This window comes from Neolamprologus multifasciatus, unplaced genomic scaffold (genome assembly GCF_963576455.1).
Source record: "Neolamprologus multifasciatus unplaced genomic scaffold, fNeoMul1.2 chr03_unloc_1, whole genome shotgun sequence".
Classification (NCBI taxonomy): Eukaryota; Metazoa; Chordata; class Actinopteri; order Cichliformes; family Cichlidae; genus Neolamprologus; species Neolamprologus multifasciatus.
Window position 1 is genome coordinate 777,696 of NW_028181971.1, and position 17,009 is coordinate 794,704.

Genomic DNA, 17,009 nt, shown 5'->3' on the forward strand with positions numbered 1-17,009 from the left:
AATAAACAATTAATAAACAAACAAATGTGTTTTTCCTCGTTCTTTGTTATCCAGCTGAGACTTTGGGTAAAAATGTGTCATAAACAGGAGAAAGCAGTGCAGGTTCAATGTAATCAAACCTCAGACTGAGTTCAAAATCATCACCTGTCCCAGATACCACATCAGCACCAGAACCATGATGTGTTTACTCACATTTAAAAAGGTGGAGGTCAGTGTGAATGGACTGTTGTCATTGGTCTGAATGTGCCTCTATAAACATGTGCTCTTCATTATTGATGTTTTCCTAATGAACAGAAAATGAGACTTAATAAAATCCTTCTGACTGTTGTTGGAGCAGGTTGGGTCCTGGGTTTGAGTCCCCGACAAATAAAACCAAATCACAAAAAAACACATCAAACTTTGAGGGTTTAACCAAGGATGAGGAAGTAGACTCGGCCCCAAACATCTGGATATATGAATGGTTACCACAGCAACCACAGCAGTGTGCTCTCAGTATATTTAGTTGTATAAAGGTGTTTGTGGTGTGTTGCAGCTGAAGCAGCCTCATGTATGTTGACACAGGGAGAAAATAGTGTGAGAACACTGTTCACAGCAGTCACAGCTTGCTGCCTTCAACAGTCTCTTCCTTCCTTGTTTGGATGTCACTGATATCATCTTCTGCTCTCACACTGACCACCTGTTGAAGCTAACATGCTAACATGGAAGCAGCAGGTATGCCACCTGTGGCAGCTGAGGTCACGTGATCTGAGTGTTTGAACCACACGTCCGAGCAGCGTTTCCAAACATCTGCACTTTAGAAGCTCCAAAGTGTGGAAACGTCACTGTGGAGCGTCTCATCCCTATCTAAGAGATTTTCTTGCCTCTGCAAAGCGAAGCTTGCAAACAGCACCATAGTTTGTCAGTCCCAACCAATCAGAGCGCTCCTTATGTCACGTCACATGACTCGTGTGTTTTCCTCTTTGATTAGCACACAAAGAACTAAAGAAAGGCTAAAAGGACGTTCAGCCAATCCAATCCCTCCTAGGAACAGGAAGTCTAGAGAGGAAATGGAGAAGGAGAATCACCAGTTTAAATGTCTGAGTTTTAAACTGGTGACCCTCTAAAGAGGCTTTTATTGACTCTGTTTTCTTTACAGCTTTTTTCACCATTTAAACTGTTTAATATCAGATTTAGAAATAACTTTTGGACAGTTTTTCTACATTTGCACTAAAATGTGACATAAGTAATGACTTTCTGACTTTACGTTGGACTAATCTAACGACTCAGCCTGGCTATGTTGGACTTGGTGTGGAAGCAGCTCCCAGTTTGAGTTCAGGAGACAGACACACTCTCTACTTTGAAGATCAGCTGCAAACTTTCCTTTTTGATAAAGCTTATAGTTCGAGCTGGATCAGGTGAACCATCCCTTAGTTATGCTGCTATAGGCTCAGGCTGTTGGTGGACTTCCCATGATGCTCTGCTTTCTTCTCCACTCCCCTCTTTTCACTCCTGATGCTTTTATATGTCACTACTGCATGTCTTGTGTCTTCTCTCTCCTTAGTTTGTGTTTTGTTCTTGTCTCTCTGAGCTCATCTCTTCTCTTTCCCCTCACCCTGCAACCAGTCATGGTAGATGCTCCTCCTGGAGCCTGTTTTCACTGGGAGGATCTTTGTGTCAAAGGGAGTTCTTCTTCCCACCATCACCAAGTGCTGCTCACAGTGGATTGTGTCGCGAAATTGATCAATGTAGAGCAGTGAGACAAACCACGGAGGCCCCAGAGAAGTGCAATCAAACGATGAGTTTATTAACACACAGGAGAAAACATCAGCCTATGTCTTCTGACCAAAATACATGTTGTGGATACTTATAAAGCAGTGGGGTACACGCCCCCCCCCCCCCCCCCCCCCCATGGCATCAATTATTAGGTTCCAGACATTAGTCACAGTTAATGGTACATCTTGTACATCTTTAATAGCTATAAGCAGACATAGAACTTCTCTTTTCTATAACATCTTCCATACGAGGTAATAAACTTCGAGCCCTCAGGACCTCTGGGGCTAATTATATATTTTGGTCATCTGTTGCCAAGTAGAGTAAAATATAGTAAGACATCAAATGAGTTAAAGCCTCAGGCCGGACACATTCCTAGATTATATGTGTTATATGTATTGTAAGCATGCATGCAATCATCCTGTTCTAGTTTCCCTCAGCATGTATCACCTGGACAGTCACACCAGTGAAGCTTAAGACCCTTAATGAACCAAACATCAACTCGAAATAAGCACAAATATGCAATGTGTATGAAATACTTCTGACCGTACTTGTAATAAAAGTTAACATAATGGAAGGATCCTCAAATGAACATCTTCAATAGACAACTTTAATGCAATATCAATACTGTGAGAAATATTATTAGATGGAATAATGCTGTAAAGAATGTTATTAATGCAGTTATAATGATGCAGATTATATGTCAGCAATAAAAGAATTTCTGTATCTCCACAATTGTCTGATGGTTGGGGCTTTCTCTCTAATATTGGAGGCTGTTACCTTACACTGTTAAACAGCTTCAGATGACTGTTGTTGTCTGTTGGGAATTGTCACTTTTAATTAAAGTTACATTGAATGGATGTAAATGGATAGATGTTATTGTGACAAAGAGAAAACGATTGTTGACAGATAGATTGTTGTTTTGTGTGTCTGCAGTCTGTCAGGCTGTCTGATCACAGAGGAAGGCTGTACTTCTCTGGCCTCAGCTCTGAGCTCCAACCCCTCCCATCTGAGAGAGCTGGACCTGAGCTACAATCATCCGGGTGACTCAGGAATTAAGCTGCTGTCAGCTGGACTGAAGGATCCAGGCTGGAGACTGGACACTCTCAGGTATGGAGAGAATGTCTGATAGAGGAGAAAGAGATGGAAACATTTCCTGTGTCCTTCACTCACTTCCTTTTTCTTTCCTGCAGATGAGACATGAACAATCACACATGCAGGAATATTTTCAGGGACAGACACACTAGTCTAGCTGGATAGTACATGGATATTTATGTAGGGGTCTCCAAGGAGTCTGTTTGCAGGAACATTAATTATAACTGATAAGTCATGTTGAGAGTTTCATTAAAAGTAGACCTACAGTTAGGTTCATAAATATTTGGACAGAGAAAACATTTTGTAACTTTAGACTTTATTAGGTCACAGGTGTACCTGAGATAGTGGGCACTGTGTACCTAATAAAGTGTCAGCCATGTGTATGTTTCCCATGCTGTATGTCCACAGTCTCAGTGACACTGACAGAAGGATGAAACAAGGCTGTGAATCATTTCAGTCTGTGTGTGTGACAAAGAGGCAGACAGGAGCAGCTAACATTTGGAAATGGAACCTTAAATAATGACAAACTCTACATTCACACCAGAATTCACAATAATTTGTTCTCAAGTGCACATTTAGCAGCTAATGCTAATACTGTTTTCCCTTGCTTTCTACAACTTGAGCAGCTATTGCTAAGTAGGCCACTTTGCTCTGCTAAGGATTTGTGTGACCATGATGGAAACTCTGATAAGCTAATGCTGCAAAGCTAATGCTGTTTAAGGGCCCTTTTAGAATCCATATTTCATTCTCATTCTGTTGTTTGAGAACAATATTAACGTCTCACATCATTATTACACAAGAGAAAAGGGTATTAGCGTTAGCTACTAATGCTTATTCACCTCAAATTAGCTTTAGCTGCTTTTGGGAGCCTAGTTAGCATAAACCCTTCACATCATTATAATGCAAGGAAAAAGAGTCACTCATGGCAGCCTATTTAGCATTAACGTCACATCATTATAACACAAGAGATAAGGGTATTAGCATTAGCTACTAGTGCTTATTCACCTCGAATTACCTTTAGCTGCTAATGGCAGCCTACTTAGCATTAACTCCTCACTAATATAATGCTAATTTACATCAAATTAGCATTAGCTGCTAATATTGTTATAAGGAAAGAGAAAATGTTATTAGCATTAGCTGCTAATAATTATTCACCCCTAATTAGAATAAGCCGCTAAAAGTAGCCTACTTAGCATTAACTCCTCACTTCGTTCTTACCCAACGGAAAAGAGTATTAGTATTAGCTACTATCATTTTTAATAAGTAAGAGAAAACAGTGTTAGCATTATTGGATAATTCTAATTCACCTCAAATTAGTATTAGCTAATAACGGCAGCCTACCTAGCACTAGCTGCTAGGTAGGCAGCTAGTGCTAGGTAGGCTAGCTGCCTACCTAGGTAGGCTAGCTGCTCACATTGTTAAAAGGGAAGAGAAAAGGGAAGGGAAGAGAAAAGGGAAGAGACTTAACATTAACAGCTAATTAGCATTAGCTGTTAATGCTTTTTCATCTAAAATTAGAATTATCCACTAATGGCGTATTGTTAAAAAGAAAAAAAAAACATTGTTAGCCTAAGCAGATAATGCTAATTCACATCAAATTAGTATTAGCTAATAACGGCAACCTACTTAGTATTAGCTGGTCACATTGTTATAAACCAAGAAAATATGGTATTAGCATTAGCTGCCAATTCCTATTCACATAAAATTAGCATTAGCCACTAATGACAGTCTACTTAGTATTAACTCCTCACTAATATAATGTTAATTTACATCAAATTAGCATTAGCTGCTAGCATCAGCCTACCTAGCGCTAGCTGCAAACATTGTTAAAAGGGAAGGGAAATGTGTTAGCATTACCCGATAATGCTAAACTCGCATCAAATTAGCATTAGCTAATAATAAGCCTTCGTAGCATTAGCTGCTCACATTGTTACAATGCAAGGGAAAAGAGTTAGCATTAACGGATGATGCTAACTCACGTCAAATTAGAAAATATGGAATTAGCATTAGCTGCTAATGGTTATTCACCTAAAATTAGAATTGGCCATTAATGGCGTCCTATTTAGCATTAACTCTTCACATCGCAGGGGAAAAGTTAAAATTGAATTAAAAATAGTGTTCACATTAGCTACTCATATTGTTAAAAAGTACGAGAAAGCATTGTTAGCATAAGCAGATAATGCTAATTCACCTCAAATTAGTATTAGCTAATAACGGCAACCTACTTAGCATTAGCTCGAATGTCCAAATTCATAGACTCCTCCGAATGCAGCCGACAAATGCGTACTCCTTTTCCCCTAATTTGAAGAATGGGTCGGGTGTGTCCTTCGTGGCCCACCATATCCCAGAATTCATAGCGCGTCCCAGCCAAATTTCAGCTGCCAACAATGGCGGCAGCTACTAAGTTTTAAAATTACTCTTATTAATCTTTCTGGGCCACAAAATAAACTTTTAACATATTTTAAGGCGAGAAAGTAGCTGTGTAAATTACAAATATCTGCTCGGTTTATCAAGACATCGCATATTAGCAAAAGTGTGCCAATGTTTTCGGAGACGTCTGTTACCCACCAGCTCAATAGCATACCGGGGGGTTCAATGGTCACTCCAGCCGGCGAGAGCAGCGAACTCCCGGCTTCATCGTTTTCAGACCCCCGCTCTTTCGCTACTCAGGATAAACATGATATAAGTCACTCGGATAACTTAAAAATGTAATTGTTTGCCTTTTTTCTGTGTTTTATTTGTTCTGGAGTAAATCGGTTTGGCTGAGATCAAAGTTATTAGATTATTAGATTAAATAAAACTTTATTAATCCATCGGGTGGGTTCCTTCGGGATTTTCACACAGCTGAGTAAACGTTAAACAGAAAACTGATTAAACAGAAGTGTGAGACGGTTGAGAATTTTCGCCAGTGTCCTGTTATATTTTAGATAGCAAGGAGCAGACGGCCGAGTTTATTAAACTCCACCGAGACAGCGGTGATGCAAATCTGAAGGCTAGACCGTCCCATTTCACAGCCTCGCACTTCCGGCCTTCTCGGTCTTTGAAGGACCCGGCCCACGTAGACTGCGGAGGCCGGGTCCTCCGAAGGATGCAGCCGACGTTTTGGGACACAGCTATTGTTATAAAGCAAGAAAATATGGTATTAGCATTAGCTGCCAATTCCTATTCACCTAAAATTAGCATTACCTGCTTTTGCATTAACTCCTCACTAATGTTATGCTAATTCACATCAGATTAGCTTTAGCATTAGCTGCTAGCATCAGCCTACCTAGCACTAGCTGCTCACATTGTTAAAAGGGAAGATTCAATTCAATTCAATTCAATTTTATTTATATAGCGCCAAATCACAACAAAAGTCGCCTCAAGGCGCTTCATAGATACAGAGAAAAGCCCAACAATCATATGACCCCCTATGAGCAAGCACTTTGGCGACAGTGGGAAGGAAAAACTCCCTTTTAACAGGAAGAAACCTCCGGCAGAACCAGGCTCAGGGAGGGGCGGCCATCTGCTGCGACCGGTTGGGGTGAGAGAAGGAAGACAGGATAAAAGACATGCTGTGGAAGAGAGACAGAGGTTAATAACAGATATGATTCAATGCAGAGAGGTCTGTTAATACATAGTGAGTGAGAAAGGTGACTGGAAAGGAAAAACTCAATGCATCATGGGAATCACCCGGCAGCCTACATCTATTGCAGCATAACTAAGGGAGGATTCAGGGTCACCTGGTCCAGCCATAACTATATGCTTTAGCAAAAAGGAAAGTTTTTAGCCTAATCTTAAAAGTAGAGATAGTGTCTGTCTCCCGAATCCAAACTGGAAGCTGGTTCCACAGAAGAGGGGCCTGAAAACTGAAGGCTCTCCCTCCCATTCTACTTTTAAATACTCTAGGAACAACAAGTAGGCCTGCAGAGCGGGAGCGAAGTGCTCTAATAGGGTGATATGGTACTACAAGGTCATTAAGATAAGATGGGGCCTGATTATTTAAGACCTTGTATGTGAGGAGCAGGATTTTGAATTCAATTCTGGATTTAACAGGAAGCCAGTGAAGGGAAGCCAAAACAGGAGAAATCTGCTCTCTCTTTCTAGTCCCTGTCAGTACTCTTGCTGCAGCATTTTGGATTAGCTGAAGGCTTTTCAGTGAGTTTTTTGGACATCTTGATAATAATGAATTGCAGTAGTCCAGCCTGGAAGTAATAAATGCATGAACTAGTTTTTCAGCGTCACTCTGAGACAGGATATTTTTAATTTTAGAGATGTTGCGCAAATGGAAGAACGCAGTCTTACATATTTGTTTAATATGTGCGTTGAAGGACATATCCTGGTCAAAAATGACTCCATGGTTCCTCACAGCGTTACTGGAGGCCAAGGTAATGCCATCCAGAGTAAGAATCTGGTTAGATACCATATTTCTAAGCTTTTCAGCGCCGAGTACAATGACCTCAGTTTTATCTGAATTAAGAAGCAGAAAGTTAGCGACCATCCAGGTCTTTATTTCTTTAAGACATTCCTGCTGTTTAACTAATTGGTGTGTGTTATCTGGCTTCATGGACAGATAGAGCTGGGTGTCATCTGCATAGCAGTGTAAATGTATGCTATGTCTTCTAATGATGCTGCCTAGGGGAAGCATGTATAATGTAAACAGAATTGGTCCTAGCACTGAACCCTGTGGAACTCCATAATTAACCTCAGTGTGTGAAGAGGACTCTCCATTTACATGCACAAACTGGAGTCTATTAGATAGATATGATACAAACCACTGCAGTGCAATACCTGTAATACCTACAGCATGTTCTAATCGCTCTAATAGGATATTATGGTCAACAGTATCGAACGCTGCATTGAGGTCTAGCAGGACAAGCACAGAGATGAGTCCACTGTCAGAGGCCATAAGAAGATCATTTGTAACCTTCACTAAAGCTGTTTCTGTGCTGTGATGAACTCTGAAACCTGACTGAAACTCTTCAAATAAACCATTCCTCTGCAGATGATCTGTTAGCTGTTTGACAACTACTCTTTCAAGGATTTTTGATATGAAAGGAATGTTGGAGATTGGCCTATAATTAGCTAAGACTGCTGGGTCTAGAGATGGCTTTTTGAGTAAAGGTTTAACTACAGCCAGCTTGAAGGCCTGTGGTACATAGCCGATTATTAGAGATAGGTTGATCATATTTAAGATCGAAGAATTAATTAATGGCAGGACTTCTTAGAGCAGTTTTGTAGGAATGGGGTCTAAAAGACACGTTGATGGTTTGGAGGAAGTAATTATTGAAGCCATTTTCTCTCCAGATTACGAGTCATCTGCTTCAAAGTTGCACACCGATTCAATATTGATTATAGTGACCTCCGATTGGCGTAACCGGGTGTCATTACTGCCGACGTGAATTATGATTTTACTGAATTTATGTTTACCCTTAGCCAGCAGTTTTAAATTTCCTTCAATGTCGCCTGCTCTGGCCCCTGGAAGACAATTGACTATGGTTGCCGGTGTCTCTAGCTTCACATGTCTGAGAAAAAAATCACCAATTACCAGAATTTGACCCCCGGCGGGTGTGTCGCCGAGTGGGGAAAAACGGTTAGACACATGAACGGGTTGGTGGTGTACCTGGGGCTTCTGTTTAGGACTATGCTTCCTCCTCACCGTCACCCAGCCGCCCTCTTTCCACAGCTGCTTGGGATCTGCCGGGGAACAACTAGCGGGGCCTACGCTATCTTCGGCTGCACCAGCTACAGGGGCCTGGCTAGCTAAGGGTGAATGAAGGGTGCGAAGCCGAGTCTCCAATTCAGTAATCCTGGCCTCCAGAGCTGCAAATATGCTACATTTGTTACAGATATCATTACTGCTAAAGGAGGCCGAGGAGTAACTAAACGTCTGACACAATGAGCAAGAAAGTGCAGGAGGGACAGCTGAAGTAGCCATGGTGCTAACGAGTCGGCTACGAGCTAAGCTAAGCTAGCGAAATGTACAGAGACAGTGAGTGAATACTTTGGCTATAAATTAGGTAGTGAGTACACAGAAAGTGTGCTTCGGATGAAGCACGTGAAGATTATACTATGAAAAAAGAATGTATTTAAAAGTTGTTAATTAAATTGCTAAGCAAATAAGCTACTCAGAAACACCACTGTGTTTGAGCAGGAACAGGAAGTGATACTCTACCACAGAGCAAGCGAACACCAAGTGACAGTGCCACCAATTGGCAAGAGAAAACGATATTAGCATTAGCTGGTAATAATTATTCACCCCTAATAAGAATTAGCTGCTAATGGCAGCATACTTAGCATTAACTCCTCACATCGTTATAATGCAAATGATGCTAACTTGCATTAAATTAGACTGCTGTTATTAGCTAATGCTATTTAGCATTAGCTACTCACATTGTTAAAAAGTAAGTGTTAACATTAGTGCATAATGCTAATTCACATCAAATTAGCATTAGTTAATAACGGCAGCCTATTTAGCATTAGCAGATAATGTTGACCTTGGCCCACTGGAAAAGTTAAGAACTAAAGATTTAGGAGTGTAGCTCGATAGCTCTTTCTCATTTGAGAAACAAATGAATTCTGTTATTAAAACCAGCTGTAAGGTTTATATTGTTGATTGTCATTTATGCTTAGAAATATTTACTCATATATGCTTAGAGTTGTATAATCGATTACATAATGATAGAGGTTTGATCCTTAGTAGTCTGTAAAGACTCTGTGTGCCTTCTAGAGTGCTCTGGCATGCACACACCACTGGGGGCCATGAGAGAGTTCGTACCCTCTCTTACTGATTTATGGTGTAGGACAGGGGTCTCAAACTCACCTGGAAAGACTTTCAAACATCACTCAATAGATTTGAATACAGAATATATTTGATATATACTGTAGATATAGATAGATTAGAATAGCCTTCCTCTCGTGTTAGGGTCGGCACCGACCCATTTTAAATTTCAAATGCATAAAACAAATCACAAACATTTGTTTATTGTATCAAGGCTTTTTGACTTTGTCAGGAACCTCTATTTCTACAAAATAAAACAAAAAAAAATATTTTCACTAAATTATAAAATGCCCTAGTTGAAATTATGACCTTTGTTTTGTTAGGGTCAGTTTCGACCCAGGTATAATATTATGAGTATAAAGCAATAATTAAAGCCAAAACTGAAATCATAAGTGCACTGTCAGCTAAAACATTGACAGCAAGCTCCTCTCCTAATCATATGAGCTTTAGGGGATTCTTATTTTGCATGTTTTTTGCAGTATACCTGCACAAAAACAAAACAAAATAAAGACGGGACATGTCAAGACATTTGAGTGGCCATTTGACTTCCAGAGTGCACATTTACAATTTGCAGCATACAAAAATGAGAAGAAGATTCGCAGTGAGCCAAGTTCTGCATCATATTTTTGGTGAAAATGAAGGAGAGGACACAGAGCAGCATAGCGATTCAGATGGGCAGGTTTCTAGGAGGAAGACAATGTGGACTATCATCCAGAAGACACAGACACATCTGATCATTTTCTGGGCAACGATGTCACTTCACACATTTGATATCATTTTGATTCAGGAGTCCTCAGATTTGAAAACAGAGAGACCAGACCGAGGTCTGACAAGCTTGCTCCCATCAGGGATGTCTGGGAGAGATGGGTGCAGCTTCTTCCCCTGATGTTCATCCCAGGGCCAGAGGTGACAGTGGATGAACGTCTTGTCCACTTTTCGAGGAAAATGCCCCTACCGGCAATACATACCCAGTAAGCCAGGGAAATACGGCAGAAAAAACTGGGAAGCCTGTCATGCAAAAACCAACTATGGCTAGAATGTACAGATTTTCACAGTCAAAGCTGTGAGTGGCACCGCTGAGAAGAAACAATGAAAATGTGTGGTCCTCGATATGACCACTGGACTGCAGGATCACAATATCAGCTGTAATATTTTATTTTATTTTTTACCAGATATGACCTCGGACAAGAACTTCACAAAGGAAACTTCACAAAGATGTAGCTGTATCATTGGGAAGTGATAAAAAGCCCACAATTACCCACGACTATAACCAAAAGAAAGGAGGAGTGGACTTTTTCTCTTTTTCAGTTTATATTAAAGGTCTACTACTAAAAAACAACAATTTTTTTTTGTCTTTTCTTGATGTAAATATCTATGGGTCAAAATTGACCCGTAACACCATAGATGTCATTTTAGTAATTAATCTTAAAATGAAAAAAAATCAATAAAACAGATTTATTTAAGAGATGTGTCCTATACCCCTCAGTAATAGTCAGGTAACACAAAAACCTTTTATTTATTAATATGATTATCTTGAAGTTAATTTTACAATTTTTTTTTAATCGAAATCAAGGGGTATAGTGACAAAAAAAGACCCACAGGCCCACACCAAAAGTATTAAAACCAACATTTTCATGGATAAGGAAGCCTAACAAGATAACCAAGAGATGAGAAACAAATTGGATGATCACTTATTGTTTTTAGTGTATTTTATAACTGATTTAATTCACGGGTCAAAACCGACCCGTTAACATAAGAGATGATAACAGAAAGCTAACACAAGAGGAGGGATAGATATAGGAATTTCCCAGAGGAACCCACCCGTGGGATTAATAAAGTTTTATCTTATCTCTTATCTTATCTTAGATCAGGGGTCTCAAACTCAATTTAGCTGGGGGCCGCTGCAGGCAGAGTCTGGGTGAGGCTGGGCCGCATTAGGTTTTCCACAAGAAAGGCATGGTTAAAAAATTCCAATCTTCTCAAATCTCTTTATAATTTTTTTTTAACACAAAATATGAAAAATAAATAAACAAATTAAGAATTAATAAGAAAATAAATCAATCTGTAATACATAAATAAAATAATAATAAGATATTTTTAGTCAGTGAACTTGTGTGTTTTTTAAGTCTTCTATATCTGCTGTATTTAGATTGAAATGTCTGTATTAACAGTTCTATAACCTTCTTCTGAACATGAATGGAACACTGTAGAAAATGAACTGTTCTTCTGAACATGGCTTCTCTTGCCTACTCCTTGCTGCTAGAGACCTGGCAGCGTTTCCTCTCGCATAGCCGAGCCAGATTTGGCCTGAGGGAGGAAGCAGTTGCGACCCTCAGTATGTCTTGAAGAGGATCATCCGTAAGTCTGGACCTGTACTTGGACTTATTGAAGTTCAAAGTGGAGAAGAGCTTTTCGCACAAGTATGTGCTACCAAAAACCAAAAATTGTCCAAGCTTGTCTGCTTTTCCACTCACCTCCCTGAACTTTGCTTTGAGTTCAGAGTTGCACTGCAGCTCAATGAGCTCCATTTGAAGCACAGGAACACTAACTCCATCCTTCTCCATGAAGGCTTCACTTCTGTTCTCAACTCAAAAAATCTCTTTAATACATTTCCCCTGCTGAGCCAACGTACCTCAGTGAAGTCGAGCACATCCCCATATTCTGACTCCATTTCCTCTAAAAAAGCACAGAACCTTCGGTGCTTTAATCCCCTGGATCTGATTTGGTTGATGCATTTCACAACAATAGACATCACATTGTCAAACTTCAGGCATTTGCTGCAAAGGACCTGCTCATCATTGTTCGTTGATGCATCATTGGTGCTCATCACCAACCTTTCTCTTCACCGCAGGCTTTGAAAAAGACATGTTTGGGGCTATGTAACATTTATAATTCTACTTGGTGTCACTGTCGCATTGAAGTTTCAATCAAGCGTTTAGCCGACGGACGGGGAACGTCTCAACGCCTAGAGAACGTCATTTCTGCTTCTTTTTCTTGCAACCGTAGCACGGCGATCGGCAGATAAAAAGTCGGTAGCAGTCTCCTTTGTTTTTACGCTCGATGTTCATGTCTTTCATGATGACACGAACACCGTGGCGTTTGCAGATGGTAGAAAGTACAGGGATAGCGAGCGTTGACTGTTATTGCTTAGTCTTAGTCTTCACAGGGTCACATCTGGAACACACACACACACACACACATACCTACACTATGGCTTTCTCACACAGTTGGTCATAAATGTCACTTGACATGTCAGAAATGCGATCTGCTACGGTGTTGGCAGAAAGGCTGATGTTGCTAAACTGACCTTTCTTTCCCGGACAGACTATATTTGCAGCCTGCAATATGCACTTTTAGACAAATTCACCTTCTGTGAATGGCTTCCCTGCTTTAGCAATCATCTCACTAACCACGTGGCTTCGACTGCTGCATTATTCTCTTTGGTTGCTTTCTTGAAGAAATCTTGCTGCCTCAGTAGATCTGTTTTAAGACTGGCAACCCGGTTCGCTCTCTCATCTCCCTGGTAATTTGCATCCACCTCAGCATGTCTAGTTGTGTAATGACGTTTCAAATTGTATTTCTTGTTCAGCGCAACTTTCTCTGTGCAAATAAGACAGGTCGGGGTGCCCCTGTGCTCAACAAAGAAATATTGCATTTCCCACTTTTCCTGAAATTGTCGGTGCTCATCACCAACCTTTCTCTTCACCGCAGGCTTTGAAAAAGACATGTTTGGGGCTATGTAACATTTATAATTCTACTTGGTGTCACTGTCGCATTGAAGTTTCAATCAAGCGTTTAGCCGACGGACGGGGAACGTCTCAACGCGTAGAGAACGTCATTTCTGCTTCTTTTTCTTGCAACCGTAGCATGGCGATCGGCAGATAAAAAGCCGGTAGCAGTCTCCTTTGTTTTTACGCTCGATGTTCATGTTTTTCATGATGACACGAACACCGTGGCGTTTGCAGATGGTAGAAAGTGCAGGGATAGCGATCGCAAAAAAGGCGACTGCTCACGGCGCCGGGCTGTTGTTACAGGAGAAAGAAGCGGAAATGACACTGTGACATATAACAAATAACATCACCTGTTTCTGATGTTAGTTGTTTTGACTGCTTCTACATTCTATTGAAATATATGTAATGTTCATGTATGCTGCAATGCAAACGGAGTGATGCAAATAAAAAACATCGACCCACAAATTACGGTGCGACCCTATAATTAGTCCGGGTTACCGGGGACTGTTATTGCCGATGAACAGGTGTCGCTATGTGACTGCAGACTAAATTGGGCTGCATTGAGTTCATTACTTTTCTTTTATCCCGCCGCCTACGCATCACTTTGAGAGTTAATATGAGATCTCTCTCTGTGAAAAAATAACTAAAAATCCCACTGACGTGTGTATAAATCTATATACGTATAATGTCCTGCTGGGCAGCAAAAAAACCAACTTTTTTTGAAGTGTCGTGAACGCAGCGCGCTGGGGCGAATGTCCGCGTTTGCCCAATAGAAAGGAGGAAGCCAGCCAGGCACAGAAAAGAAAGAAACACTCCAGGGCAACGCTGCTGTAACTTTTACTCATTGAGAAATGTTTCCCTGCTTGCATCAAGCCCGGCTCGTGTCCCCTGAGATCCATATCCCACCCTGATTGGTGGGTTAATTCAGCTCCGCACACAACACTGTAAAGTGTCATACATTATCAAACGAACATTACATTTTCATATTAAGGTGGGGGCCAAAAACTATCGTCCTGCAGGCCGCAATTGGCCCACGGGCCGCGAGTTTGAGACCCCTGGTGTAGGAGGACACCTACTCTGTGTCTGGTTAAGTATAAGAGCCCTTTGTTAGGGGGACCACTGGACTCTTAGCACCAGCTTTGGGGTCACAGGGTCACATCTGGAACACACACACACACACACACACACACACACACACACACACACACACACACACACACACATACCTACACTATGCACAGACTGGTACTCTTTGTTCATACCTGTGTAAGACGTCATATGTTAATGAACTTATGCATATTCATGTAACCTCAATAAAGAGCAGTGTTACGAGGGAGCAGACGAGAGTGACTGAGGTCAAGTGAAGGAACGGCGCTGTCACAGTTCTCTCCCTCATGAATTGTCTGGTTCCAGCGGTGGGTCTGTGCTAGACGACCCATCACCAGCTTTTCCCAGCTTTTTCCACTGGTTACCAGTACGTGGTAGAATCCACTTCCAGATCTGGTTGTTTGTCTTTAAATCTCTGAATGGATTGGCTCCATCTTATCTCTCTTTAACAAAATAATCCAAGTCGAGCCCTCAGGTCTGCAGATAAGTAGCTTCTGACCAGAACTAGACGTAAAAACAGAGGTGAGCTTTATCGATCGCTGCAGCCAAACTCTGGAACAGTCGCCCTTCACATCAGGTCGTCACCAACACTCGACATTTTTAAAACCCGGTTGGAAACACATTTGTACTCTGTAGCTTTCAATTCTGACGAGTCTTTATAGTAATTACTGTGTATGTTTCCTATTTTCTCTCTACTCTGTGCAGCACGTTGGCTCAACCTGTTTTTAAATGTGCTGATAAATAAATGTAGATTTCTTTGAATAAAACAGTGGAGCCGAGCTTTGAGCTCAGTGTGTAACAGTGTGTGTATGAGAGCCATGTAATGTCCATGTGTGCATGCTGACTGTGCTGCTCTGACCCCCCTCCTCCTTTCAGGGTGGAGCCTGCTGGAGTCCGATGGTTGACACCAGGTCTGAGGAAGTGTAAGTGTGTTTTTAATGGGATTCATGAAAACAAAGCAGCACACATTCAACCATCTTCATCATGTCAGGAGTCATCATCAAAGTGTCAATCAATGAACAGATGATGGATCAATAACTGCAGCTGGATTGTGTTTGTTCTCTCCATCAGATTCCTGTCAACTCACAATCGACACAAACACAGTGAACACAAAGCTCCAACTGTCTGACAACAACAGGAAGGTGACACATGTGTGGGAGGTTCAGTCATATCCTGATCATCCAGACAGATTTGATGATTATCCTCAGCTGCTGTGTAGAAATGGTCTGACTGGTCGCTGTTACTGGGAGGTCGAGTGGAGAGGAAACATTGATATATCAGTGAGTTACAGAAGCATCAGAAGGAAAGGAGACAGTGATGACTGTGTGTTTGGAAACAATGATCAGTCCTGGAGTCTGTACTTCTCTAATGATGGTCCTCAGTTTGTCTGGCACAATAGCAGATCAACATCCATCTCCTCCTCCTCCTCCTCCTCCTCTGTCTCTAACAGAGCAGCAGTGTATGTGGACTGTCCTGCTGGCACTCTGTCCTTCTACAGAGTCTCCTCTGACACTCTGATCCACCTCCACACCTTCAACACCACATTCACTCAAACTCTTTATCCTGGGTTTGGGTTCAGTTCTCGTGGTGCCTCAGTGTCCCTGTGCTGAGTGGGGTGTAAAGAGTGTCTCCTGTTACAGAAACACTCTGACTGTTGAACAGATAGTTCAGTCTGTACATGTCTGTCTCTTTCACTCACAAACACGTTTTCAGATTCATGGATTCAATCAGTTGATGTTTGAAACTCTTCTAAATGATTCCTTGTAAACTTCTTCCTCTTCAGTCACAAACAAACAGGAAGTGATGTCACATGTGTTCCTGCCACACAGCAGAATGAGTCTATTGCTGACAGTGATGTACAAACAGAGTGAGCATTTCTGAGGCCCAAAATAAACTGAGTAGTTCACTGAATGAACAATGGACTGTGAGCTCAGTTCCTTCATCATTAGTATGGATTATATATGTATATGTTTTATATTAGTATCATATATATCAGGTGCTGCTGCTGCTGGTTTCAGTCATTGTGCAAATGTGCTGTTTGTAAGGTTGTAAAGCTGCAGTCAGCTGAGACTGAAGAAGTCACCTGATCAGTGAGCAAACGTTTCTGAAAACGTCCAGATGAACAGAATCAACCTTTTGGGATCAGCCAGCAATGCAGCATCATTGTTGTTCAGGTTCAGAGGTTTGCAGGAATGAACTGATGACCAGAAACAGCTGCAAAGTCCAATAAACATTGAAGGAAATTTAAAACTGCTGGCTAAGGGTAAATGTAAATTCAATAAAATCATAATTCACGTCGGCGGTAATGACACCCGGTTACTCCAATCGGAGGTCACTAAAATCAATATTGAATCGGTGTGCAACTTTGCCAAAACAATGTCGGACTCTGTAGTTTTCTCTGGTCCCCTCCCCAATCAGACCAGGAGTGACATGTTTAGCCGCATGTTCTCCTTAAATTGCTGGCTGTCTGAGTGGTGTCCCAGAAATGATGTGGGCTTCATAGATAATTGGCAAACCTTCTGGAGGAAACCTGGTCTTGTTAGGAGAGATGGCATCCATCCTACTTT

The 17,009-nt window shown here is 41.2% G+C and overlaps 2 protein-coding genes across 3 annotated transcripts in view; both read left to right on the forward strand.

Annotated features, from left to right (window-relative positions):
• LOC146490513 (protein NLRC3-like) overlaps positions 1 to 5,249 on the forward strand; it is a 241,437-nt gene extending 236,188 nt beyond the window's left edge. For both annotated transcript variants that reach the window (XM_085153048.1, XM_085153050.1), the window contains one exon: positions 2,686 to 5,249. In XM_085153048.1, the coding sequence (XP_085009174.1) occupies positions 2,686 to 2,878 (193 nt within the window). In that variant the 3' untranslated portion in view covers positions 2,879 to 5,249. The remainder of the gene's footprint in view (positions 1 to 2,685) is intronic.
• The window catches only part of LOC146490519 (uncharacterized), a 184,542-nt gene that overhangs the window by 16,237 nt on the left and 151,296 nt on the right, over positions 1 to 17,009 (forward strand). The gene's annotated exons all lie outside the window — the stretch shown is intronic.